This window comes from Schistocerca nitens, chromosome 1 (genome assembly GCF_023898315.1).
Source record: "Schistocerca nitens isolate TAMUIC-IGC-003100 chromosome 1, iqSchNite1.1, whole genome shotgun sequence".
Lineage (NCBI taxonomy): Eukaryota > Metazoa > Arthropoda > Insecta > Orthoptera > Acrididae > Schistocerca > Schistocerca nitens.
In genome coordinates this window covers 268,186,111-268,213,481 of record NC_064614.1, presented here as the reverse complement: position 1 = coordinate 268,213,481, position 27,371 = coordinate 268,186,111, and the positions used below count along the sequence as shown (strand labels likewise).

Sequence of the window (27,371 nt, the reverse complement as noted above, 5' to 3'; positions counted from 1 at the left end):
ACGTCGTCAAACTGTTCGTGCAGATGGTTGTTGTCTTGCAAACGTCCCCCTCTCTTGACTCAGGGATCGAGACGTGGCTACACGATCCGTTACAGCCATGAGGATAAGATGCCTGTCATCTCGACTGCTAGTGATACGAGGCCGTTGGGATCCAGCACGGCGTTCCGTATTACCCTCCTGAACCCACAGATTCCATATTCTGCCAACAGTCATTGGATCTCGAGCAAAGCGAGCAGTAATGTCGCGATACGATAAACCGCAATCGCGATAGGCTACAATCCGACCTTTATCAAAGTCGGAAACGTGATGGTACGCATTTCTCCTCCATACACGAGGCATCACAACAACGTTTCACCAGGCAACGCCGGTCAGATGCTGTTTGTGTGTGAGAAATTGGTTGGAAACTTTCCTCATGTCAGCACGTTATAGGCGTCGCCTTGTGCGAATGCTCTGAAAAGCTAATCATTTTCATATCGCAGCATCTTCTTCCTGTCGGTTAAATTTCGCGTCTGTAGCACGTCATCTTCGTGGTGTAGCAATTTTAATGGCCAGCAGTGTATATTGTGACTACAAGTTAACAGGTGAACTAAAACATTACTTTTGGGTTGCAGAAATGATGCTCCCAACCTCGTGGAAGGCCAAGAAGGCATTGCTCCAGTGGAACACGGCCGTCGTTTCCATTAGAGGCCCCAGCAAGGTCACAGAGTGTAAAAGAAGCGCAGACAGAGCGATTCAGCTACCGTACCAGGAAAAGCCGTTGCGTCAGAGCAGAAGAAGGAGCATCGGAAGGCGCCGAACAGCGGGAGGGGAAGTGTCGACACGCGAGGTGAGGCGTGTGCTGGCGGCGTCTGCGATATAAGGGGGCAGAGGGCTTCCGCGCCAGGAGCAGGACCCACCACACTGCAGACATGACAACAGCCGCTCTCTGCCTGCTGCTGCTCATCGCCGGTAAGTCGAGGCGTCTCCACGACGTTAACGCTGGTACTTATCCCCGATAACACACGTCGTGGGTCATACGCTGTGGCAGGTGCGAAGGAACTTGCCCGCCTTCTTGTAGCGGTGTACCGTAGGTCTCTAGAAGAGCGTAGCGTTACAAAAGAGTGGAAAAGGGCACAGGTCATCCTAGTTTTCAAGAAGGGACGTCGAACAGATGCGCAGAACTATAGACCTATATCTCTAACGTCTATCAGCTGTAGAATTTTGGAGCACGTATTATGTTCAAGTATAATGACTTTTCTGGAGACTAGAAATCTACTCTGTAGAAATCAGCACGGGTTTCGAGAAAGACGATTGTGTGAAACCCAGCTCGCGCTATTCGTCCACGAGACTCAGAGGGCCATAGACACGGGTTCCCAGGTAGATGCCGTGTTTCTTGACTTCCGCAAGGCGTTAGATACAGTTCCCCACAGTCGTTTAATGAACAAAGTAAGAGCATATGGACTATCAGACCAATTGTGTGATTAGATTGAGGAGTTCCTAGATAACAGAACGTAGCATGTCATTCTCAATGGAGAGAAGTCTTCCGAAGCAAGAGTGATTTCAGGTGTGCCGCAGGGGAGTGTCGTAGGACCGTTGTTATTCACAATATACATAAATGACCTTGTGGATGACATCGGAAATTCACTGAGGCTTTTTGCGGATGGTGCTGTGGTATATCGAGAGGTTGTAACAATGGAAAATTGTACTGAAATGCAGGAGGATCTGCAGCGAATTGGCGCATGGTGTAGGGAATGGCAATTGAAACATCAATGTAGACAAGTGTAATGTGCTGCGAATACATAGAAAGAAGGATCCCTTATCATTTAGCTACAATATAGCAGGTCAGCAACTGGAAGCAGTTAATTCCATAAATTATCTGGTAGTATGCATTAGGAGTGATTTAAAATGGAATGATCGTATAAAATTGATCGTCGGTAAAGCAGATGCCAGACTGAGATTCATTGGAAGAATCCCAAGGAAATGCAATCCCAAAACAAAGGAAGTAGGTTACAGTACGCTTGTTCGCCCACTGCTTGAATACTGCTCAGCAGTGTGGGATCCGTACCAGATAGGGTTGATAGAAGAGATAGAGAGGATCCAACGGAGAGCAGCGCGCTTCGTTACAGGATCATTTAGTAATCGCGAAAGCGTTACGGAGATGTTAGATAAACTCTAGTGGAAGACTCTGCAGGAGAGACTCTTAGTAGCTCGGTACGGGCTTTTGTTGAAGTTTCGAGAACATACCTTCACCGAGGAGTCAAGCAGTATATTGCTCCCTCCTACGTATACCTCGCGAAGAGACCATGAGGATAAAATCAGAGTGATAAGAGCCCACACAGAGGCATACCGACAATCCTTCTTTCCACGAACAATACGAGACTGGAATAGAAGGGAGAACCGATAGAGGTACTCAAGGTACCCTCCGCCACACACCGTCAGGTGGCTTGCGGAGTATGGATGTAGATGTAGATGTAGATCATGAACCTTAGCTTTGAGGGCTGCAGATTTATGGAGCGTTTAGGAGTGTTTAGCGTACAATAATTATCGTTAGGGATGAAACATTTTTACTTCCGCAATGAACAAACATTTTTTAGGGTTCTGCTCTTCAATCGGTAAAAACAGACCCTTACAGGATGGGTTTTTGTCCATTTGTCTGTCGGACGGTCCGACTATTAAGAAGACTTCTTCTCAGTAACGGGTAAACGCATCATGTTCCATTTATGTCACATATTTAGGTCTGTGGTCCCTTGGAGGTGTCGAGATTGTAAGCTTCTAAGTCAACACAGCCAAAAAATATGGACATTTATGTCACATGTGTTTTGATACTCGCAAACTCACTCTGGAAATCTGCTACGTACTCCCTGTTGACTGAGAATCATGAAATTAGGCAAGAAGCAAGGTTTCACATCACAAGTAAACTAAAAACATCTGAAATATAATTTTTTTTTTTACATTTGAACACGCAGTTGCATTGATCGTCCGCCAAAAGCATAATAGACGAACATTACTGCATGCAAACATGAAATGTTGTAGTAAGTAAATAAAATATGTTTTATTGAATTTTCTCTCTCTACATACCTAAACTGAAGTCCACTGCTCCCTTCTTTTTGTAAGTCTGGACTAGTCTCAGGAACTACTGTAGAGATTTTGGTACGTTGTTGGAGTTCCCGAGACCAATATCTCGTCAGTATCGATATCGAGTACAGGCATAATTAAGTCGTTAGGAACCCTCAATGAGTGATTCCTACAGGTACTTTTAAAACTGACGTCATTGAACAACATTTCATTAAAAGCTATCAATCCGAAGACTGTTTGTAACACCACAGTGCTTTCCTGGGCATAGTCCTAGTACGCCTTTGCCTTCTTCCGATTTTTGAACTGATTTATCCAGCCTTTTACAGGGGGATCGACAGTCTGTTATACAGCAAGAAATAAGACGGTACTTTTTTATGTTTTCTGTCGAGTGTTCGTTTTTGTCGTGAGCTGCTTGAAATCTGACTGTAACTAATGAGCGCTATAGCCCACTCAAATTTTCTCCAGTGAGTTCAGCAGTTGGATTATTAAATTCAATGAACTTAAGTGTTGAATACAGCCATTCTCCCGCTAGTGGTCACAAAAATTGTGGTCTCTCGGAAAAATCTTTTGTGCCATCCTAAGCTGCTTATGCTTCACACCTGCTCCAGAAATATTGGTTTTGTCATACAGCAAATATAGTGTTACTGTAGCTATGCTTCTCGGGCGAGGCGTCGGATGCCACTGTGAAATTTCCATGTCTCATCTGCGCAAATGATGGCCATCTTCAGGTGGGAAGAAAGCACTGCTGGGCTGGGCTGTGACCGAAGCCTCCTATGCAAGTCTAAGAAAATACCGTGCAGGCGTGAAGACGCAAAATTCGGCGACCAATAGCGCAGGTATACTGAACGGTAGCGAGGGAGGCAGCTACGCCACCTGCAGGGTAATGTTATTTCTATAATTTATACAGGCTGTGGAATACAACTTTAAGAAATGCTGAATTCTGTTGGTTAGGAATGCTTCAGTCCAACCGTACCTCCGTTCAGGTATTTTGTTTAGTGGGCGCGAAAATAGGTGTGAAAGTGTACCTAACACTGTCTTGAAGTCAGCAAACATGACCTAAACGTCAGCTACGATATGTGAAGCTTTCTGGGTCTCATTAATGAACTATTTTATTTCACACGATCAGAGCTTGTGAGATATGTGTTGTTTCTCAGTAGCAGTTCAGATTCCAGAAAAGGCATCCCATGCAAGCACAAAATATATTTCATTATTGTACACATAATGTCAGTGAAATACGCTTACAGTACTACTCGTATGGCCCGAGAACTTTCTTATAAATTCGGTTTGCTCATTTTTTCCTGTCAAGTGCCATACTAGTTCAGTGTAGTGAACATGAAGTTAATAAAACCGTCTTCTACAACAGTGAATTTTAGTTCTCGGTAACTCAGGGAAATTGTGAACTAGTTATTTAGAAGCTAGGTTGCTTCATTAAACAACGCTTATCGACCGATATGTGAATTTAGTTCTGTATTATCGTGTGTGCGTGAAGAGATTATAACAAAATTGTTAACGAATTGTCAAAGGAGGTGTGGAGAGTGGTATACTAGACACTGGTTTTTGTGTTGTCTTGATCCTGTTGTAATATCAGTTAATCGTCATGTTAACCGTGCACCTAATCATACAAGACCGCAACGACTGTGAAGCAGGATTACGTGCGTGTTTGCGATTCTCGTGGAAAGAAAAGTTCGTATACCAAAGTTTCGAGCTATAAACTTCTGTTACTGCCAGAACTGACTGAAAGTTAAAGCCATGCCACCACCGTGGCTATAAACGTTTACCAAAATTAAAAATTTATCAAAATCGTTACAGCCCAGTTTCGGCTTCTGTGCCATTTTCAAGTGTTACTGATGACGCTTTCATTTTGGCGTACCTGTGCATCAACAGAGCTTTAAGCTTGTGAACACTGGTCGACAAGTTGATCAAGAAACAACGTCTGCACTGACTTTCTGTAATACTGTCAACCAAATGTGTTATGAACAGGGTACCAAATGAACTAAATAAGACAGGTTACGTTAAGTGTCAGATCTCAAACACGTGGCTTCAATTTTCCTTAAATTCGTATCGAATGGGAAATCCAAGATAAAGAAACTGATCGACTCGACAAAATGAGAGCTCTACTCGTCCCCTCCACACCGTGCCAGCAACAAATCTTACGTAATGAAGTGGACGTTACCGACCGTAGAAACTGCAGAGAACCAAAGCACATACCACGCTGTGCATAATTTTCATCTCGTAGAACAGCTAGAGCTTGAAGTGTTAAGAAATCAAAGTCAATAAGCAACTAGTTTAGTTTGTTACTACTTCTTAAGATTTTCCAGGTACACTACAGGTCTAAAAATTTGTCGTGCGTCATCAGTGTCCGTGTCAGTCAGAATTTGCATGTACCTTTTCGTATTTGAGCAAGTATTGGAATGTGTTACGAGAAACTGTAAATTGTATACGTTCCTCTTACAACTGCAAGATGTACGCACAAATTAATTAGTTACTGTTGTAACTTTACACAGCCATTAAGTTATTGTATATACAGAAATACTGTTCAATAATTTACATTTACATTTTTTTTACTCCAAAAGGTTAAGCGGACTGCTGGAAATCCGGTCAGTTATAGAGCCTCAGAACTTTCCGGCTAATTACCGGGCGAAATGATACTGAGTCAGAGGAGTTACCAAAAAATTAATGTGAGGTGTATTTAGTTTTTCGCCTTTTGTCTTACAACATAGTAGAAATACCCGAAAACTTTTAACAGAACCTTCGGATTGCAACTATTTAAGGTACAGTATTTAGACAGAGTCACCTATTGTCCCAGGCAACAGTCAGACAGTATGTGTATGAAGCAGTGGGTAGTTGCATTTTTGGTTTTGTACTTGTTACTATCTATTCCATGAAATGACCCAGCTAAACAGAAACTTGAGTTTATAAACGAACGGCGAAAATTAATTCGATAGCTATTAACTATCTAGTTTAAGCTACAGAATTGCTTAATTAGTCTGAATGCCCAAACCAATGTAACATCAGTTTGAATTGTTCACTAGAACGGCTGGCGAGACTGTACATCATCGATATAAAGAACCCTATGGGCCAGCTCACCGTTAAATGTTGCATTTGCTCGACTAGGTACCAGCGTTTGCAATAAATTCGTCAGAAATTTATTTTGAGGGTATCTGCGACTCGTAGACAACACAAACCACTGTTATGTAATACTAGGAATCAACAACAGTATATCCGTCTATATGAGGTGGGAATAAGGGCTTAATTAGTTCACTCAAAAATGAGCTCTTCTGGAAAACCCACAGTCACCAGTTTTATAAACAGTTTATTGGTATTACACTATACAGCCATTAAGTAAGCCAAAGTCCTTACAGCAATATTGTATTCTGCAGAGTATGACAAATTTTCTTATCGTTTATTGGCAGAAATTCAGTACACTTTTCTGTCCTCTCATCAGCTCCAAAAGCGTGACTTTTCGACTTATATTTCCGCTCCACGAATACGAGTATACTTATTCACAATCGGCATTTTCACACATTTCAATTGTGCCTTGAAGAAAGAACGTGCTTGTTACGAGTGTTATACAACATTGAGGTTTATAATAGTTTCATTTTCCCATGTATCGAAAGTTGTTCTGTTAAATGTGAAAACAGAAGCCAACAACTATCCCGGTTTTTCCAGTCACTTTTTACAGAGGCAAAGGAATCAGCAGATTCACTGTAGACAAGGCTCTTTACCCACAGACACACAATGCTAGACTGGCAAAGATGCGTCTTTTAGGGAACCTAACGTTGGTGAGGTAAGATGGCGGTGTCAGCGCGTTTGTGTATGGGACTACTACGATTTTCTAAAATAAAATGTCATTGTAGCCTTTACGAGGCTAATCAAATTCTGTATTTGAGCAAATATTTGCGTACTAGTTGAGGTTAACATATACACTGTAGAACTGTATTAGGAGAAAGACATCAAAGTACGTATACACACGTTTACAGAAGACCGTAATTTTCGAAAGAACACTCAAATGAATAAAGACACTTGTTATGAACGACAAATAGCACATTCTACTTACAGGAGCAATTTCGTAACGAGCATATTTTTCGAAGAAAAGCCAAAGTTGATCGAAACTGGTTAGAAAACATCATTAAGCTACGTTTGTTAATTCTAGAATTATGAAACCCGGTAAAATGTACGTAAACTATTTAATCAATGCCGGTGTTTCAGATAAGACAAACTGTAATGTAATTATTTAGAATTACATACAGCACAAAAGCAAAAATACGTAAGATGTTTTTAGCTATTCTTACATAGTTACAAGTTCCTTTCCTTGTATCTTCCACATGATGTATGAGAAATTACAGTCAATCACGACGCATCTATTAACCATTTAGTCAAAACTCCAACGGTAACACAGTTATATCAGCCTAACCCGATTTCTTACGACTGTTTTATCAGTAAATAAACAACTGCTTACAAGTCCTTTGCGCTGGCCGCCATTTTTATACTCTAAAGTGACATCAGTGGTGCTGAATACGATATTGCCTGCCTAGTAACGTATGTCTGTGTGTTTACCAAAGAGCAAGAATATCTGTGGAGAGGACATCCAGAGCCGCAGAACATAATTATTGTAGTCAACCATTATCTCAGAAATATCTGGCTGTATAGTTACATAGAAATTAGTCCTCACGATATTAACTCTTTATTAGGTTGTATCTCAGTATTTTCAAATTACAACGTTGCTCTTTGTGGAATTATCTATCAAAAATGTCTTTTCTTCCTTTGATGTACTTCGATTTGCATCCATAGGAGCAACTATTATCCGCCTTTACTGTTACTAATAAATAAATGTGTGTAAACAGAGTAAACAGGTGTAATATTAAAGACTCAGTCTTAATTCAATATGCATACAAACGACGTTATACGTAAGTCACATGATTATACTGGCTTGATGATGACGACAAGCGTAGTACGCTTTAACCTACATTCCTGCTTCGTGCTATTTCCTAGCGTCTTCTGTATACACTGTATTTTGAGCTACAGATGTTAGAGTTTGCCGTTGCACCTCATTTCTTGTCATGGTGGCCACAAAGTGTCACTAGATTATGAGAGAAATCGCTTTACAATTAGGGTATGTCCTTGCAAGAATTTCTTACATCGGATGTTTCAGATTTCTGGAGAACAATGAAGTGAACTATATCAGAACTTATGCAAAAATTTTTGTATTCTGCCGTACAATTTTAAAACTCGAGCTAGATCTGGGAACTGAAAGGCTGGTGAGAAAATCGTTTCTGTATTATTTTCCCTTATGCTTTACCCGTTCCTCCTATTGTTGTGAAAATGACGCCAAGGTATGTGGTAGAAATCGATAAATTTCCTTCTTCTTCCGCAATTCGTGGTATAGGCAAAATGGTAAGATGGATGATATATTAGATACTTTAATAGCAAATCATGAAATATTTGTAATTCGTACAGTGAGGCCCAAACAATGCAGATGGTTTTTGAACAAACTTACTTTGTTTACCAGAATTTATGTTGCCACTTGGACACCTTGTTGGATACCATATCAGCAAAGCTTGAAAATTTGTGATTCGTAAAATGAGGCCCAAACAACGCAGACATCTTTTAAACAAAGTTGCTGTGTTTACCAGAATTTAAGTTGCCAACTAAGACATGTTGTAGATGTGACAATGTATTTCTCTCAACACGATATTAAATGTAGATTTTTCAGAAAGGTGGTCTGCCCATCGATATGTTGCCACAGTTGTTTCGTTTACACTTGAGAAGTTTCGTTGGGAAGCCCTTGCACCTCCACCATACTGTCCCTATCTCTCCCCATGCAATTTCTATATTTTTGGAGGCTCGAAGAAAGACGTTCGAGGACGTCGATTTGCTTCGGACGAATAGGTGCACACCTACGTAAAACAATGGTTTCTTAAGGAACGTAAATATTTTTCCATTAAGACACTGACCGTTTTCACAGAGAGATAAATTTATTAACAGGTTGGGATTAATTTTTAAATACAAACAGTTTACTTACTTTTTCCCCGTCTGACTCGATTTAAAGGATGGTCAGTTGCAGACTGGAAAACTTGTAAGGGTATTGCGCGATAGACTGTGACGAGAAATAATTGCAAAGAAAAGAAATCGATGCGCTGCGCCTTTTCCGAGACAATTGACATAGAAGTTAGCCTATCAGGTCATTGCCCGCACAAATTCAAGCTGCCCGCCCAATACAATTGGTGTCAGTTGTTCTCATAGCGTAGATGATAGCGCACGAAACTGCTCAGCATTTGGTTCAGATTCGGTCCTATGTCCAATTTCTGTATCGTTCTCTTGTTCGGTTTTAGGAAACCAAACGAAGACTTGTTTGGCGACACCGCCTCAGGCGGGCAGCTTGAATTTGCGCCCGCGTCGGCCTGACTGGCTAACTTCAATGCTAATCAAGTCGGAAACGGCGCAACATATCGCACTGTTTTCTTAACAAGTATTTCTCAACACAATCTACCCTACAATATCTTTACAAGCTTTTCAGACTGTTTATGACTACGCTGTACATGTGATGGATGTTATGGACAACTCTCCTCTGCTGTACAGTTAAAGCCGTCTAAATTAGGGTCGCACATCTCCGCTTCGAACCACGAGACAGGGTTAAAATGGTCTATACTCCTGTACGGCTAATGAGCGCCCTGTAAAAATCTAACTACTTTCCAGAGGCCTTCAGATCCGACCACTAGATTGGAAAACGCGCACCGCAGACTGCCACCACATAGCTTCCAAACAGATTCTAGGTCCACGTGCAGGTACCACAGATTATCAACTCGATAAACAACACAGGATAAGAGTTCAAAAGTGAAAAGGACACTAACAAAACACAACATTTCTATTTTCCAAGGGACTACATGTAATTTATTGACTTATATTAGACCTCGCCAAGCCGGCCGGTGTGGCCGAGCGGTTCTAGGCGCTTCAGTCTGGAACCGTGCGACCGCTACGGTCGCAGGTTCGAATCCAGCCTCGGGCATGGATGTGTGTGATGTCCTTAGGTTAGTTAGGTTTAAGTAGTTCTAAGTTCAAGGGTATTGATGACCTCAAATGTTAAGTCCCATAGTGCTCAGAGCCATTTGACACATAATCCAGGACGTTGGCACAAAGGTCTTACGCCATCGCCTCTCCTGTCTCTACTGCCGTAAAGGCAGTGGTAAAACTGTTAGGAGCATGCGGCGTACCCGAACCAGCGACTGTCTAAGCACTGCCCGCACCCGACGTTGCTTATCTGAAGGAACTGGTGTATCAACCTCGACACGGCCGTTGACTCTTTACTGATAAAAGCACTTAATTTATCGTGAGGCTCTCTCGCTGCCGATCTTGTACATGAGACCGTTCACCGAGGATCAACGACCCGCCTCCTATCCCCCTGACTCCTGCAACGCATCGGGCCTAGTAAGGCTAGTCTTGAGTCTGGTCACGCACTTGTGTGTTCACCAGAGGCCAGTAACAAAGAAACAAACCCCAAATAATTAATAATCATTACATATGATTGTCCAGTCCGGATATATTCTTGGTGGTTCACTGGTGAACTTGTTATCACGTTTTAAATTTTATTTTGAAGTCTCCGAATCCTGGATAAAAGTTTACCTCTGATTAAAAATTCGAAGAGCGCGTAATATATTTATTCCTGACATGATGAGGAACAGTATTCAGGAATGTAACGTCGGATACGACCAGTTGTCTTGTGACAGCCAGAGCGAGAGCACCAGCAGCAGCGAGTACTGTTTGTATAAAGCGTTTATTTTGCATTTTGTTTACGACCTTCCACTAAGGAAGGGATTCTATTAGTGTTTATCTGCTCTGCATAGTAACTAACAGTTCTTGATAAAACTTTACGTAGTTTTCGTGTTAGATTTCTTAGTGTTTTCTTGATCGTTTAGAACAGAAAGCGCCCTAAAACCGTCTTTTGTTTGTTTCGCGGCCGTTAGCCACTAGTCACTTGAATCAGCAGTTGTCTTGTGACAGCCAGAGCGAGAGCACCAGCAGCAGCGAGTACTGTTTGTATAAAGCGTTTATTTTGCATTTTGTTTACGACCTTCCACTAAGGAAGGGATTCTATTTGTGTTTATCTGCTCTGCATAGAAACTAACAGTTCTTGATCGTTAGGAGAGAAATTTATTTTGTACTTATTTGCTGCGCTTAGCTTTTAAATAGTTTTTCTGGGAAAACCTAGCGTAGTTTTCGCGTCTCGTATTTCAGTGAGTGTTTCTTGATTATCAGAGTAGCTCATCAGAAGATTATCTTGGGACTTTGTCACCGTATAGAGTAGGGTAAACATAGTCATGTGTAGGGACTGTGGTTGTTGTGAGCGGACGCAAGGAGAATTGGCCACTCTTCGGGGGCAGGTGGAGGCTTTGTCTGTTAGGCTCATCGAGCTCGAGGCGCAGGCGTCGGCTCGTAGTGGCGTTGGGGCAACTGTGGTGAGACCTATGCCTACTTCGGTGGCCTTGGAATCACATGGAACCCCTGATGTCGCTGCGTCTTCCGGCAGTGAGCATCTTACCGGTCAGCCATCACTCCAGGGTGAATGGCGGACAGTGGTGGGCTCGCGCGTGCCTGGCCGAAAGGCGAAGGTGGGATCTGGCCGCGTGGCAGCTGCCTTACCCCTTTCCAACAGGTACGGGGTGCTTCCTAGTGGTGATGACATCGTTTCCGAGCCACCACAGGATGCCTCGCCTGTTGGGCCAGTGGCCGATTCTCCGACAAGGTCCCGACAGTCACAGAGGGCGGGCCTATTAGTTATAGGGAGCTCCAACGTTAGGCGGGTTATGGAGCCCCTCAGGAAAATAGCGGGTAGGTCGGGGAAGAATGCCAGTGTGCACTCGGTGTGCTTGCCGGGGGGTCTCGTCCGTAATGTGGAGGAGGCCCTTCCGGCAGCTATTGAACGTACTGGGTGTGACCGGCTGCAGATAGTAGCACATGTCGGAACGAATGACGCCTGCCGCTTGGGTTCTGAGGCCATCCTTGGTTCCTTCCGGCGGCTGGCTGATTTGGTGAAGACAACCAGCATCGCACGCGGAGTGCAAGCTGAGCTTAATATCTGCAGCATAGTGCCCAGAGTCGATCGCGGTCCTCTGGTTTGGAGCCGTGTGGAGGGTCTAAACCAGAGGCTCAGACGACTCTGCGACTATAATGGTTGCAAATTCATCGACCTCCGTTATTGGGTGGAGAACTGTAGGGCCCCCCTAGACAGGTCAGGCGTGCACTACACACCGGAAGCAGCTACTAGGGTAGCAGAGTACGTGTGGCGTGCACACGGGGGTTTTTTAGGTTAGAGGGACCCCCCTTGGGCGAAACGATAAAATACCTGACGGCTTACCAGAGAGAACATCAGCATCGTTGATAAAGAACGTCCGTCCTCAGAGACCAAAAACAGGAAAAGTTAACGTAATATTGGTAAACTGCAGGAGTATCCAGGGCAAGGTTCCTGAATTAGTATCGCTTATTGAAGGAAATAGTGCGCATATAGTATTAGGAACGGAAAGTTGGTTAAAACCGGAAGTGAACAGTAACGAAATCCTAGACACAGAATGGAATATATACCGCAAGGATAGGATAAACGCCAATGGTGGAGGAGTATTTATAGCAGTAAAGAATTCAATAATATCCAGTGAAGTTATTAGCGAATGCGAATGTGAAATAATCTGGGTTAAGTATCAAAGGTGGGTCAGATATGATAGTCGGATGCTTCTACAGACCACCTGCATCAGCAACCGTAGTAGTTGAGCGCCTCAGAGAGAACCTGCAGAACGTCGTGAAGAAGTTTCGTGATCATACTATTGTAATAGGGGGAGACTTCAATCTACCAGGTATAGAATGGGATAGTCACACAATCAGAACTGGAGCCAGGGACAGAGACTCTTGTGACATTATCCTGACTGCCTTGTCCGAGAATTACTTCGAGCAGATAGTTAGAGAACCAACTCGTGAAGCTAACGTTTTAGACCTCATAGCAACAAATAGACCGGAACTTTTCGACTCCGTGAATGTAGAAGAGGGTATCAGTGATCATAAGTCAGTGGTTGCATCAATGACTACAAGTGTAATAAGAAATGCCAAGAAAGGAAGGAAAATATATTTGCTTAACAAGAGTGATAGGGCACAGATCGCAGAATATCTGAGTGACCACCATCAAACGTTCATTTCTGAGGAAGAGGATGTGGAACAAAAATGGAAAAAATTCAGAAACATCGTCCAGTACGCCTTAGATAAGTTCGTACCGACTAAGGTCCAAAGCGAGGGGAAAGATCCACCGTGGTATAACAATCATGTACGAAAGGTACTACGGAAACAAAGAAAGCTTCATCATAGGTTTAAGAGTAGTCGAATCATAGCTGATAAGGAAAAGCTGAACGAAGCGAAAAAGAGCGTAAAGAGAGCAATGAGAGAAGCATTCAACGAATTCGAACATAAAACATTGGCAAACAATCTAAACAAGAACCCTAAAAAGTTTTGGTCATATGTAAAATCGGTAAGCTGATCTAAATCCCCTATTCAGTCACTCGTTGACCACGATGGCACCGAAACAGAGGACGACCGAAGAAAGGCAGAAATACTGAATTAAGTGTTCCGAAACTGTTTCACTGCGGAAAATCGTAACACGGTCCCTGACTTCAGCCGTCGCACGGACGCCAAAATGGAAAATATTGAAATAAACGATATCGGAATTGAAAAACAACTGCTATCACTTAGTAGCGGAAAAGCATCCGGACCAGACGAGATACCCGTAAGATTCTACAGTGATTATGCTAAAGAACTTGCCCCCTTTCTATCAGCAATTTATCGTAGATCTCTGGAAGAACGTAAAGTACCTAGCGACTGGAAGAAAGCGCAGGTCGTTCCCATTTTCAAGAAGGGTCATAAATCAGATGCGAATAATTATAGGCCTATTTCGCTTACGTCAATCTGTTGTAGAATAATGGAACATATTTATGTTCTCGTATTATGACGTTCTTAGATAATACAAATCTCCTTCATCATAACCAACATGGATTCCGCAAACAGAGATCATGTGAAACTCAGCTCGCCCTATTTGTCCAAGAAATTCACAGTGCCGTAGACACTGGCGAGCAGATTGATGCCGTATTCCTGGACTTCAGGAAGGCATTTGATACGGTTCCGCACTTACGTTTAGTGAAAAAAATACGAGCTTACGGAATATCGGACCAGGTTTGTGATTGGATTCAGGATTTCCTAGAAGAAAGAACACAACATGTCATTCTTAACGGTTCAAAATCTGCAGATGTAGAGGTAATTTCGGGAGTACCGCAAGGAAGCGTGATAGGACCTTTATTGTTTACAATATACATAAATGACTTAGTTGACAACATCGGTAGCTCCGTGAGGCTATTTGCAGATGACACGGTTGTCTACAAGAAAGTAGCAACATCAGAAGACTCGTACGTACTCCAGGAAGACCTGCAGAGGATTAATGAATGGTGCGACAGCTGGCAGCTTTCCCTAAACGTAGATAAATGTAATATAATGCGCATACATAGGGGCAGAAATCCATTCCAGTACGATTATGCCATAGGTGGTAAATCATTGGAAGCGGTAACGACCGTAAAATACTTAGGAGTTACTATCCGGAGCGATCTGAAGTGGAATGATCACATAAAACAAATAGTGGGAAAAGCAGGCGCCAGGTTGAGATTCATAGGAAGAATTCTAAGAAAATGTGACTCATCGACGAAAGAAGTAGCTTACAAAACGCTTGTTCGTCCGATTCTTGAGTATTGCTCATCAGTATGGGACCCTTACCAGGTTGGATTAATAGAAGAGATAGACATGATCCAGCGAAAAGCAGCGCGATTCCTCATGGGGACATTTAGTCAGCGCGAGAGCGTTACGGAGATGCTGAACAAGCTCCAGTGGCGGACACTTCAAGAAAGGCGTTACGCAATACGGAGAGGTTTATTATCAAAATTACGAGAGAGCACATTCCGGGAAGAGATGGGCAACATATTACTACCGCCCACATATATCTCGCGTAATGATCACAACGAAAAGATCCGAGAAATTAGAGCAAATACGGAGACTTACAAGCAGTCGTTCTTCCCACGCACAATTCGTGAATGGAACAGGGAAGGGGGGATCAGATAGTGGTACAATAAGTACCCTCCGCCACACACCGTAAGGTGGCTCGCGGAGTATAGATGTAGATGTAGATGTTTGAGAGAATTGATTAACAGCTTAAGATGGCGACAACCAATAAATTCAGACAAAAATTCAAACAGCTCTTCTACTTGGTTGAGGAGGCGTAGTCAAGGCAGGTTCGGAAACTTCCGGGGACAAAAGATGTTTTCTGTTGTCTAAGTCCTGGCAGGCAGTCCTCGACCACTGCCCCTCCTTCGAATTGGTGTGAGTCCTATTTTTTGAGGTCGGAAGCGTGCCGGGGCGTGGACGTCTCAACGCCATAAAACCCCAGAGCGCAGCTGCCCCACCCCAGTTTTGCCAGTTTTTCGGACCACCGGTTGCAGCAAGAAGAATCCGACACGCACGGGTATATTCCTGACCGCCTACGGTCAGATTAAAGTTTGTCTGCTCATTCTGTTGAACAGAGGACAGAAATGTCGATCGCTTATACTCGCCACCTTTCCTAGTATACGCGCGGACTACGTAGCGTTGTTGCTTGAGACTGCACTTTTCTACAAGCAGTCATCGCAACGACCATCTATCGATCGCTACATCATGGGTTCAGCTCTATTTGTAATACATTAGATTTCTCACAGGGATTCAACTTTTTCCAGCACTTAAAATCGAGGGGTCGTTTAAGTTCGTCTGATAATTATGTTGATTCCTGTATTCACTTATTACAATTTTGGTATGTCAGTAGTTTATGTTGTCAGTGAACGCTACTCCCTGCTGCATGTAAATTCTAGGAGAACATATCCTAGTGTTAAACTTTAAGGTGTCTTAATTAGAGTTGTGTCAACTGCCCACTTTCCTCATTTCCTAACTAATTGGGATTTCCTACAAGTAGGAACGATGTTCATTGTCTTCCACAATCGGAACTGAGGTACATCTCTGTTAAATTCGCGGCAGCTTTTCGCCTTAAAACACACGGCTGGAGTTACAACCTGACACTACTGTGGTGTGCAGTTTACGCATGGCTGCCCAGCGGTTACAAGCTGCCGATCAACTGCGGGATTTTGCGAGCTCGTAGCCACTCCTTGAAATTTATTTTAACCTTTAACTCTTTCAGCCACTCAGCCTCAGGAACAGAATTTCAGTCATTTGTCGCTCCCACTACTAGCACAAGTCTGTACGGAGCTGCTTTGCGCCGAGGATCTTCTAAGCGTATTTCCAACAGATTCTGGCAAATAAGTGCCACCGTGGAAAAATCACTGACTATTAAGCCTGCGCAGCATTCTCAAACTACAACCCACTTAGAACGATTACACGGAGTCTCACGCATTGTCTCCGGGCAGGGAAAAGCCTCCTTCCACTAAGAACTGGAAACCGGTCCTGGTGACAACAATAGCGTACTTAATGAACCCAGTAATTATATGTTACGAAGCTACACCCTAGACTTTTATAAAATTCCTGTAGCCTACGCTGTCTGATCAAACGTATCGCGACACCTAGTAGCGGACATTAACATTGAGCAGGTGACCATCGTTTGCCTCTATGATGGCTTGAACTCTGCTACGGAACTGTCAGTGAGCTATCTGAATGTCTGTAGAGGAATGGCAGCCCAGTCTTCCTGAAGAGCCGACACCAGAGAAGGTAGTGATGCTCAACAAAGGGATCTTAAAAGAGAGAGACGTTCTAACAGATCCCAAAGGTATTCCATTGAGTTTTGGTCGGGATTCAGGGTTGCCCAGCCCATTTCAGGATATTGTTGTCCACACACTGTTGTCTCACAATTACTGCTTAATGACAGGATGCATCACCATGATGATATAATCATCATCTCCGAACTGTCCCTCTACTGTAAGGAGTGCATAACGCTGTAAAATGTGTTCATATCCTTGCTCATATAGCATTTTCTTAAGCCTAATTAGGGAATGACACGCTTGTTATTGTTGTGGTCTTCAGTCCTGAGACTGGTTTGATGCAGCTCTCCATGCTACTCTTTCCTATGCAAGCTTCTTCATCTCCCAGTACCTACTGCAACCTACATCCTTCTGAATCTGCTTAGCGTATTCATCTCTTGGTCTCCCTCTACGATTTTTACCCTCCACGCTGCTCTCCAACACTAAATTGGTGATCACCTGATGCCTCAGAACATGTCCTACCAACCGATCCCTTCTTCTGGTCAAGTTGTGCCACAAACTTCTCTTCTCACCAATCCTATTCAATACTTCCTCATTAGTTATGTGATCTACCCATCTAATCTTCAGCATTCTTCTGTAGCACCACATTTCGAAAGCTTCTATTCTCTTCTTGTCCAAACTATTTGTCGTCCATGTTTCACTTCGTCCATGTTTCACTTCCATACATGGCTACACTCCATACAAATACTTTCAGAAATGACTTCCTGACACTTAAATCTATACTCGATGTTAACAAATTTCTCTTCTTCAGAAACGCTTTCCTTGCCATTGCCAGTCTACATTTTATATCCTCTCTACTTCGACCATCATCAGTTATTTTGCTCCCCAAATAGCAAAACTCCTTTACTACTTTAAGTGTCTCATTTCCTAATCTAATTCCCTCAGCATCATCCGACTTAATTCGACTACATTCCATTATCCTCGTTTTGCTTTTGTTGATGTTCGTCTTATATCCTCCTTTCAAGACCCTATCCATTCCGTTCAACTGCTCTTCCAAGTCCTTTGCTGTCTCTGACAGAATTACAATGTCATCGGCGAACCTCAAAGTTTTTATTTCTTCTCCATGGATTTTAATACCTACTCCGAATTTTTCTTTTGTTTCCTTCACTGCTTGCTCAATATACAGATTGAATAACATCGGGGAGAGACTACAACCCTGTCTCACTCCCTTACCAACCACTGCTTCCCTTTCATGTCCCTCAACTCTTATAACTGCCATCTGCTTTCTGTACAAATTGTAAATAGCCTTTCGCTCCATGTATTTTACCCCTGCCACCTTCAGAATTTGAAAGAGAGTATTCCAGTCAACATTGTCAAAAGCTTTCTCTAATGCTAGAAACGTAGGCTTGCCCTTCCTTAATCTAGCTTCTAAGATAAAGGGTCAGTATTGCCTCACGTGTTCCAACATTTCAACGGAATCCAAACTGATCTTCCACGAGGTCGGTTTCTACTAGTTTTTCCATTCGTCTGTAAAGAATTCGCGTTAGTATTTTGCAGCTGTGACTTATTAAACTGATAGTTCGGTAATTTTCACATCTGTCAACACCTGCTTCCTTTGGGATTGGAATTATTATATTCTTCTTGAAGTCTGAGGGTATTTCGCCTATTTCATACATCTTGCTCACCAGATGGTAGAGTTTTGTCAGGACTGGCTCTCCCAAGGCCGTCAGTAGTTCTAATGGAATGTTGTCTAACCAACAAAAATACCCCCATATCGTAACTCCACCTCCTGCGTAATTCAGTTGGTGCTATACAAGATGGTGGATAACGTTCTACGTGCATTTGCCAAACCTATGCCCTTCGATTCGGTTACCACTGTCTTTATTGGTTAATCACTCCAAGTCCCGCTTTTCCAATAATTCACTGTCCAGTGGCGACGCTGTTCACACCACCTCAAACGTCGCCTCCATCTACATCTACATCTACTTAGATACTCCGCAAGCCACCGTATGTTGCGTGGCGGAGGGGTACCTTGTACCACTAGTAAACATTTCCTCGCAAATACTCGTAGAGCGAGGGAAGAACGACTTTTTTTGCCTCCATACGAAACCTAATTTGTCTAAGTTTATTTTTCTGGTCCTTTCGTGAAATGTTCGATCGTGGCTGTAGAATCGTTCTGCAGTCAACTTCAAAAGCCGGTTCTCAAAATTTTTTCCTGCGGATCCCGAAGCATCCCCGTAATACTTGTGTGTTATCCAAAACAATGGTAATAAATCTAGTAGCCCGTCTCTGAATTGCTACGAAGTTTCCTCTTAATTCGACCTGGTGGGGTTCCCAAGCACTCGAGCAGCACTCGAACACGACGGGTGTTCTATACACGGTCTCGTTTACAGATAAACGCACTTTCCTAAAGTTCTCCCAATTAAACGGAGTCGACCACTTGCCTTCCATACTACAGTTCTTAAATGGTCTTTCCATTCGATATCACTTTGCACTATTACATCCATATATTTAATCTACGCAACTGTGTCAAGCGGCACACTACTGATGCTGCATTCGAACATATCGCGATTGTTTTTCCTACTCAACTGCATTATCTTACGTTTAACTCTACATTTAGAGCTAGCTGTCATTTATTACGCCAGCTATAAATTTAGTCTTTGTCATCTTGTATCCTCCTACAGTCACTCAACGAAGATTCTTTCCCGTTCACCAGAGCATCATCATCAAACAACCACAGATTGCTGTCGCCCTCTCCGTCAGATCATTTATGAAGAGCTGAAGAATCTGGTACACCCTCCTAATATCGTGTAGGGCCCCCGTGAGCACGCAGAAATGCTTCAACACGACGTGGCATGGACTCGGCTAATGTCTGAAGTTGTGCTGGAGGGATTGGACATTATGAATCCTGCAGGGCTGTCCATAAATCCGTAAGAGTACGACGGGGTGGAGATCTCTTCAGAACAACACGTTGCAAGGCATCCCAGATATGCTCAATTATGTTCATGTTCGGGGAGTTCGGTGGCCAGAGGAAGTGTTTAAACTGAGAAGAGTGGGTGTCGCATTGTCCTGCTGGAATTGCCCAAGTCTGTCGGAATGCACAATGAACACGAATGGGTGCAGGAGATAAGACAGGATGCTTACGTTCGTTTAACCTGACATAGTCGTATCTAGACGTATCAGGGGTCCCATATCACTCCAGCTGCACACACCCCACACTATTGCAGAGCCTCCACCAGTTTGAGCAGTCCTCTGCTGACACGCAGGGTCCATGGATTCATGAGGTTGTCTCCATGCCCGTACACGTCCATCCGCTCGATACAATTTGATACGAGACTCATTCGACCAGGCAACATGTTTCCAGACATCAACAGTCTAACGTCGGTGTTGATGTGCCCAGGCGAGGCGTAAAGCTTCGTGCCGTGGAGTCATCAAGGGTACACGAGTGGGCCTTCGGCTCCGAAAGCCTGTATCGGTGATGTTTCGTTGAATGGTTCGCACGCTGACACTTGTTGATGGCCCAGCATAGAAATCTGCAGCGGTGTGCGGAAGGGTTGCATTTCTGTCACGCTCAACGATTCTTTTCAGTTGTCATCGATCCCGTTCTTGCAAGATCTTTTTACCGCCCCAGCGATGTCGGAGATTTGATGTTTTACCGGATTCCTGGTATTCACGGTGCACTCGTGAAATGGTCGTACGGGAAAACCTCCACTTCATCCCTACCTAGAGATGCTGTGTCCCATCGCTCGTGCGCCGACTGTAACACCACGTTCAAACCCACTTAAATTTTAATAGCCTGCTATTGTAGTAGCAGTAACCGACGTAAAAACTGCCCATACACTTGTTGTCTTATATAGGCGTTGCCGGCCGCAGCGCCATATTCTGCCTGTTTTACATATATCTGTATTTGAATACGCCTTCCTATACAAGTTTATTTGGCGCTTCAGTGTATGTAGAGAATAGTAGCTGTTCTATCAGACTTCCCTGGGGCACTCCTGATGATACACTTGTCACTGATGAACACTGAACACATGAATTTGTGGCTTGTGAAGAGCTGCTCGACCACCGTACCCAATTTTTTTTCTTCTTAAGCACATTAATAGTATTAGCTGAACTGCTGGCAGCGCTGTGGAACTTTCGGGTGAATCGTTGCTATGATTTCAAGTGATTTTTTACAGCCACGCTCCGAGATTGTCGACGGACCGCCGGCCGGAGTGGCCGAGCGTAGCGTTCGGGTGTTGGGGGACGTAACTGTAACAGATTACCAAAGAAGCACCGACTAAAATTGTTCCCTAGCAAATGACTGACGTGCGGATCTTCTACTCCAGGCGTCAAACTTTGATCCTTACAGCAAGTGTTCATGGCCTAGAAAGGAACTGATTTACAACAGAGTCGGTAGGAAACCTACAGACAATAAAAGTCATGATAATCTGGAGAACTATATATTCAAAAATGCATACATAAAAGAGACTAGTTTCCGTAAATTATCACTCACAGAGTCACTGGCGAACAATAGAGTTGCTGTAGAACAAGCTGAAAGTAGCAAGTTCACGCAAAAAAACAGTATTCAGAATAAAAACCAGTCCCCAGAGGGAGCACAGAAATGAAATAACGGATATCAAAATGGTTCAAATGGCTCTGAGCACTATGGGACTCAACATCTTAGGTCATAAGTCCCCTAGAACTTAGAACTACTTAAACCTAACTAACCTAAGGACATCACACACACCCATGCCCGAGGCAGGATTCGAACCTGCGACCGTAGCAGTCCCGCGGTTCCGGACTGCAGCGCCAGAACCGCTAGACCACCGCGGCCGGCAACGGATATCACTGTAACAAAAATAGCTAACCTTGTTTCACGCTTACGGTAACAGTAACAAAGGTTGGCCAAAACAGCTTACCACGCTATATGTAGATATGCAGCGCCAGTATCTTGCGGCGCAGACGTAGAGGTTCAAATGGCTCTGAGCACCATGGGACTTAACTTCTGAGGTCATCAGTCCCCTAGAACTTAGAACAACTTAAACCTAACTAACCTAAGGACATCACACACATCCATGCCCGAGACAGGACTGTAGCGCCTGAAACCGCTCGGCCACTTCGGCCCGCAGACGTAGAGGTAGTAGAGTCGCAACCACTATAACTGCGGTGTGCGTAGTAAGTCTAAAGATCACGGGTGATCGCGTATGGCTAATCTAGGCTGTTCCCAAGGTAACGGGAAGCACTAGCCACCAAAGACGTTAACTGCTCTACATTGAATCTTGCGAAGTTTACACCTCTAGAAACTGCAACGGGATGGGCAGGACAGCTGCTGCCCAGGTTTTTTAAAGACTCGGTCTATGAGCTACGGTGCACCTCCACGGTACACGAGAAGGTCCTTGTAGTCAACCTAACAGGAGTGACAGGTGGAACTGTTCCTGCAGTTCTGGCCGCCTGGGGTGACAGAGTTCCGGCCCTCAAGTTGAGTGACCCGAACTGGCGCGAATTCTCAGAACGCGGGAAGTACTCGCTGGACGAAATTTTGAGACAGACATTTTTTTATTGCTGGCAAGTGAGGAGTCGCTCGGCGAAACCCGAGTGCTTACGAAATTTTTTGTTAATAACTCATCTCAATTCCAAAGCAATAGCAATGTGCACAGCTACAATACTAGGTGAAAGGCTGATCTTCACAGCTTTGGGTTACATCTAACTTTGGCACAGAAAGAGGTGTGTTACGCTGCCACAAAGATCTTTGGTCACTTACCAAACAGCATCAAAAGTCTGACAGACAGTGAATCAACATTTAAAAACAAATTAAAAGACTTTCCTTATAAGAACTCCTTCTACTCAATAGATGAATTTTTTGATATAAATTAATTATCTTACAACTAAAAATAACAATATAAATAAATAAATTTGAATTACGGCACGTGAAGAAACCTTTTGTTAAACTGACAAGTCACACATCATTACGAAGTCTCGTGTTCATGACCTGTGGAACAAGTACCAATATAATCTAATCTCTGCCTGCCGCTGTGGCCGAGCCGTTCTAGGCTCTTCAGTCTGGAACCGCGCTGCTGCTACGGTAGCAGGTTCGAATCCTGCCTCGGGCATGGATGTGTGTGACGTCCTTAGGTTTAAGTAGTTCTAAGTTCTAGGGGACTGATGACCTCAGATGTTAAGTCCCATAGTGCTCAGAGCCATTGGAACCAATTTTTGAATCTAATCTCTAATCTAAGCCTATCAAATAGCAAACAGCGGGCAGGCTTGTGCCATAAGGCGAATTGACCGGTGGTTGCTAGTAAGCAGCGGTTTGTCTGCAGCGTCGGCGAGCGTGTCAGACGCGCAGTTCTGGAACAGGTGGGACGGCTCGCCCTGGTGGCTGAACCAGGACCAGGAGCCGACGCAGCGGCCGCAGGTGCGGCCCCGGCCGCGGCCTACGCCGCCCACGACGACCAGCACGACGGCGGCGGCGGCGGGCGGCGGCGGCGTCCCGGTGGACAGCTTCGGCCGCGTCGCCGGCTGCGACTGCCCGGCGCCGCCGCAGTACAACCCCGTCTGCGGTTCCGACGGCGTCACCTACAACAACCCGCAGATCCTCGAGTGCGCCAACCGCTGCGGCCACCGTGAGTACAGTACACCGCGCAGGCGCTCGGTGCCGGGCTTCACTTAGGGATGGATGAAAACCGGCCGGTTGAAACCGATACCGGTGTTTTAGTTCCGCCTAATCCTCATCTTAGAGACACTCATTGTTAAAGTTTCTTGTCCGGAATCACTTTGTCAGCCTATTGGGGTAGGTAGTGTGCAGTACACCCGTTTACCAAGGACCCTCCTAGTTAGCGAAATCTCGTCCATTATAGGACCGACGAATACTAAAGGACTCCTAGCTTCGCCGGCGTGTGTCAGCTACCATTTTGTCTCTGACAAAATTTGTTTCCCATGACGGAGATTATTTCCCCTAGACGTTTGATGCAAGACTTTGTAATAAGCTACGGCACGTATTTCCAGTTTCGTTTTTGCAGCGTGTACCTGGAGTCAGCCCAGACAATTATTATTCATCATGTCTTTTATATGACGCCCATTGTCAACGGAAGTCGTCGGTTTGTTTCACTTTCAAAACAAAATGATTTTTAAAGCGGAATTTTACGCTCTTATTCGATAGAGCGGACCCACACTAGTCTATTGCGACATTACTTTTATCGCTATGTATTAAGAGGGACAATAAAACACAAAGAATAACCAGTAGTCCACCAATGACGGCACTACCTTGGCCCACGCTGACTGCTACCGCCGTACAGTAGCAGCGCTACTCGGTCGCTGCTGGAATACTGGTTATTCTTCGTGTTTTACTCTTCCTGTCAATACATATCGATAAAACGAATGTCGCTATAGACTAATGTGGGTCCGCTCTATCGAATGGGCGCGTGCATTTCTGCTTTAAAAATCATTTTGTCTGAACGCTGAAAGGCATAGTCATACTTAAATGATGATGATGAAATCATTTTGTTTGTAACGGGAAACACATAGACGTCTTCTGTTGACAACGGGAATCTCATGAAAGACGTGATGAGCCACATTTGGTTGGCCTGTCTCCAGCTACACATTGCAAAAACAAAATTGCAAATATCTACAGAAAGATCAGAGAAAATGCGAGCGGTGACTCTTAGGAGGGATGCTCTGCACACTGAGCCTCAAAGTCTTTGCAGTGGTTTGCAGTCGTTAAGGTGCTAGACTTGTATTCGGAAAAATGAAGATTAATATTCCAGTCGGACCATCCGGGTTTAGGTTTTTCGTTATTTCGCTAATTAGATTCAAGTGTTTGGCAGAAAGCTGCCTTGGAAAGGCCGTGACTAACTACCTGTCCGACCCAAATTTGACCCTCTTCCCCTGGCTCTATATTGATTATATTTAAAAGTGTCTTCCTTTAAAAATACATGTCTTCTACCATGTAACAAAAGCAAGGTGTTATGTAAACAGCCTTCAAGAAGTGTTGCCTGGTACTGACACAATATTCTGGTGTTGCAGCGGTAACCATCAACTTCATCGGGCTGTGTGTGGCTGGCTAGCGACCCCTACATCTCGACTTCTGGATACTTCTGTCAGCTGCCAACACCTGACAACTTCGACTGCCGGCACAGCGACCTCACACTCAGTTCTTTGAGGCGTCGCATTTCAACTCTGACATCTTGTTTACACTTACTGTATCTGTAAAAAATAAATTTCCTGTGCCATTGTGCTTATTTATTTATCCCAATACTGCATATACTGATTTTATGACAGAAACACGTCCAAAATAAACAATCATAGGTATTAAAAAGTTTATACGGGCCTCGGGGATGATCAGTTTGTGCTATGCAGAAATCCTGGAACACCTGGGGCAGTACTGACCATATGAAGCAGCATAGAAGATAGGCTGAAAGGGGCTAGCAGCTATAGGTGTAAAGAAAGCTTCTGACAGTGTTGACTGGGTTGTACTCTTTCGAATTCTGATGGAAATACAGGGAACGTAATGTAATATACAACTTGTACATCGAAACTTTCTGGCAGATTAAAACTGCGTGCCAGATCAAGGCTCGAACTCGGGACCTTCGCAACAATGAGCCCAAACTAGTACAATGCGATGTTACTTTTATCCATACGTATTATAGGGACATTAAAACACTAAGAATAACCAGTTCGAGTGTCGGTCCGGTACACCGTTTTAATCTGCTAGGAGTTTCACATCAGCACACACTCCGCCTCCGTCCCAGATTGAAATATTCATTCTGGAAACTTACAGAATATCGGCAATCCATTTATAAAGGGATGAAGGGCTTGTAGTGGAACGAAAGGGAAGGAATAATTGAAAGGGAGTGAGATAGGGCTATAGTAGCCTAGTCCCGATGTTATTCAGTGCTACGCTGAGCAAGCAACAAAGGACACAAAGTAGAAATTTGAAGAGAGAATTAAAGTTCGGGGAGAAGAAAAAAAAGTTGAGGTTCGCCATTGATACTGTAACTTCATCAGAGACAACAAAAGACCAGGAGGATCTGCTGAACGGAATAGATAATGTCTAAAAAATACGTTATTTACATCATCAAAAGTAAAGAAGTGACGTGGGATTTAAATCAGCCAATGCTGAGCGAATTAGATTAGGAAATGAGACCTAGAAGTAGATGAATTTTGCTATTTGAGCAACAAAATAACTTATGATAGTCGAAGTAGACAGGATATAACATGCAGGTTGGTTATGACAAGAAAAGCATTTGTGAAAAACAAAATTTTTAACAAAGGAAATAAATTTGTGTGCTCGGAAAGATTTTTTGAAGATATTCGTCTGGTGTGGAGCCTTGCACATAAGTGAAATGTGGAAGATAAACAATTGAGACAAGAAGAGAACAGAAGCTTTTGACTTCTAGTACTACAAAAGTATGTTGAATGTTGGATGGGTTGATCAGATAAAGAATGAGAAGGTACTGAATCGAATTGTGGAGAAAAGAAATTTGTGGCATAACCTAGGGATAGGATAGGAGAGATAGGTTGGCAGAATACGTCCTGAAGCAGGAAGAACTCGTCAGTTCATGTGAGGGTAAATACTGTAGATAGAGTCCAAGGTTTGACTACAGTAAGCAGGTTCAAACGGATGTAAATTGCAGTCGTCATGCAGAGATGAAGAGGCTTGCACAGGATAAACTAGCTTTGGGAGCTGCATCAAACCAGTCTTCAGACTGACGGCCACAACAACAGACAAATTGTACTTGAAACCAGGGCAATTAAAATCAGTCAGATTTTGTTGTTGTTCCTGCAGCAGTCTGGTTCGATGCAGCTCACCACTTCAGTCTGTTCTCTGCAATTCTTCTTAACTGCAACCTACATACAAGTGAAAATGGTTACTGCATCCAAGCCTTGCTCTCATTCTAAAATTTGAATTCCTTCACATTTCTCTCTGTTCCTAAATTATCTATTCCTTGATCGTGAGGATGTATTATCAACCTTCCATTTCTTTTAGTCAAGAAGTGCGATAAAGTTGTTTTCTCTACGAACTGATTCGGCACCTCGTCACTGGTTGTGCGATCTATCCATCTATTCTTCAGCATTCTTACTAACAAGAAATTTCAAAAGCTTCTATTCTTTCCTTCTCTGTGCTTTTTATCATCCCTGTTTTGACTTGTGTAATGATACACTCGGGTGTGTCCCAGGGGCGTATGATAAGTCTACTACAGTGGGTGATATACATAGACGGAAAAACAAATCGCAACTCCAAAAAATAATTAATGCAGAATAATGAAATTTCGGGAATATATCTGTCTAGGTAACATATTCAAGTGATCAACGTTGTAAAATCACGGGTTAATGCAAGCGCGAGGTAAGCTATTGCAAATATGAAATACCGGTGCATTATTAACCGCTTTGACCGCTAGAAAGTTGAATGCAAGCACGCAGACGTGCATGCATTATGTTGTACAGGTGCCGGATGTCAGTTTGTGCGATGGAGTTTCATGCTTGTTGTACTTGGTCGGTCAATACAGGGACGGTTACCGTTGGTCTAGAATGTCGCTGAAATTGTCGTTCGGTGATGTCCCCAATGTGCTAAATTGGAGACAGATC

General features: G+C 43.6%; 1 protein-coding gene across 1 annotated transcript; it reads left to right on the top strand.

Annotated features, from left to right (window-relative positions):
- The first annotated feature begins 789 nt into the window (after positions 1-789).
- LOC126247967 (agrin-like) lies at positions 790-25,038 on the top strand. The gene is made up of 3 exons (XM_049948533.1): positions 790-948; positions 23,108-23,410; positions 24,810-25,038. Exons 1-3 carry the CDS (start codon positions 909-911, stop codon positions 24,848-24,850), a joined length of 384 nt encoding a protein of 127 aa, XP_049804490.1. The 5' UTR covers positions 790-908; the 3' UTR covers positions 24,851-25,038.
- Positions 25,039-27,371: the final 2,333 nt, after the last annotated feature.

What these genes read in the sequence shown, in the direction of transcription:
- LOC126247967 (XM_049948533.1), top strand. Translation starts at nt 909, where the DNA reads ATGACAACAGCCGCTCTCTGCCTGCTGCTGCTCATCGCCG. An exon ending in CCTGCTGCTGCTCATCGCCG is followed by an intron (nt 949 to 23,107) that starts GTAAGTCGAGGC and finishes GTTTGTCTGCAG; the next exon opens with CGTCGGCGAGCGTGTCAGAC. An exon ending in CGCCAACCGCTGCGGCCACC is followed by an intron (nt 23,411 to 24,809) that starts GTGAGTACAGTA and finishes CTGGTGTTGCAG; the next exon opens with CGGTAACCATCAACTTCATC.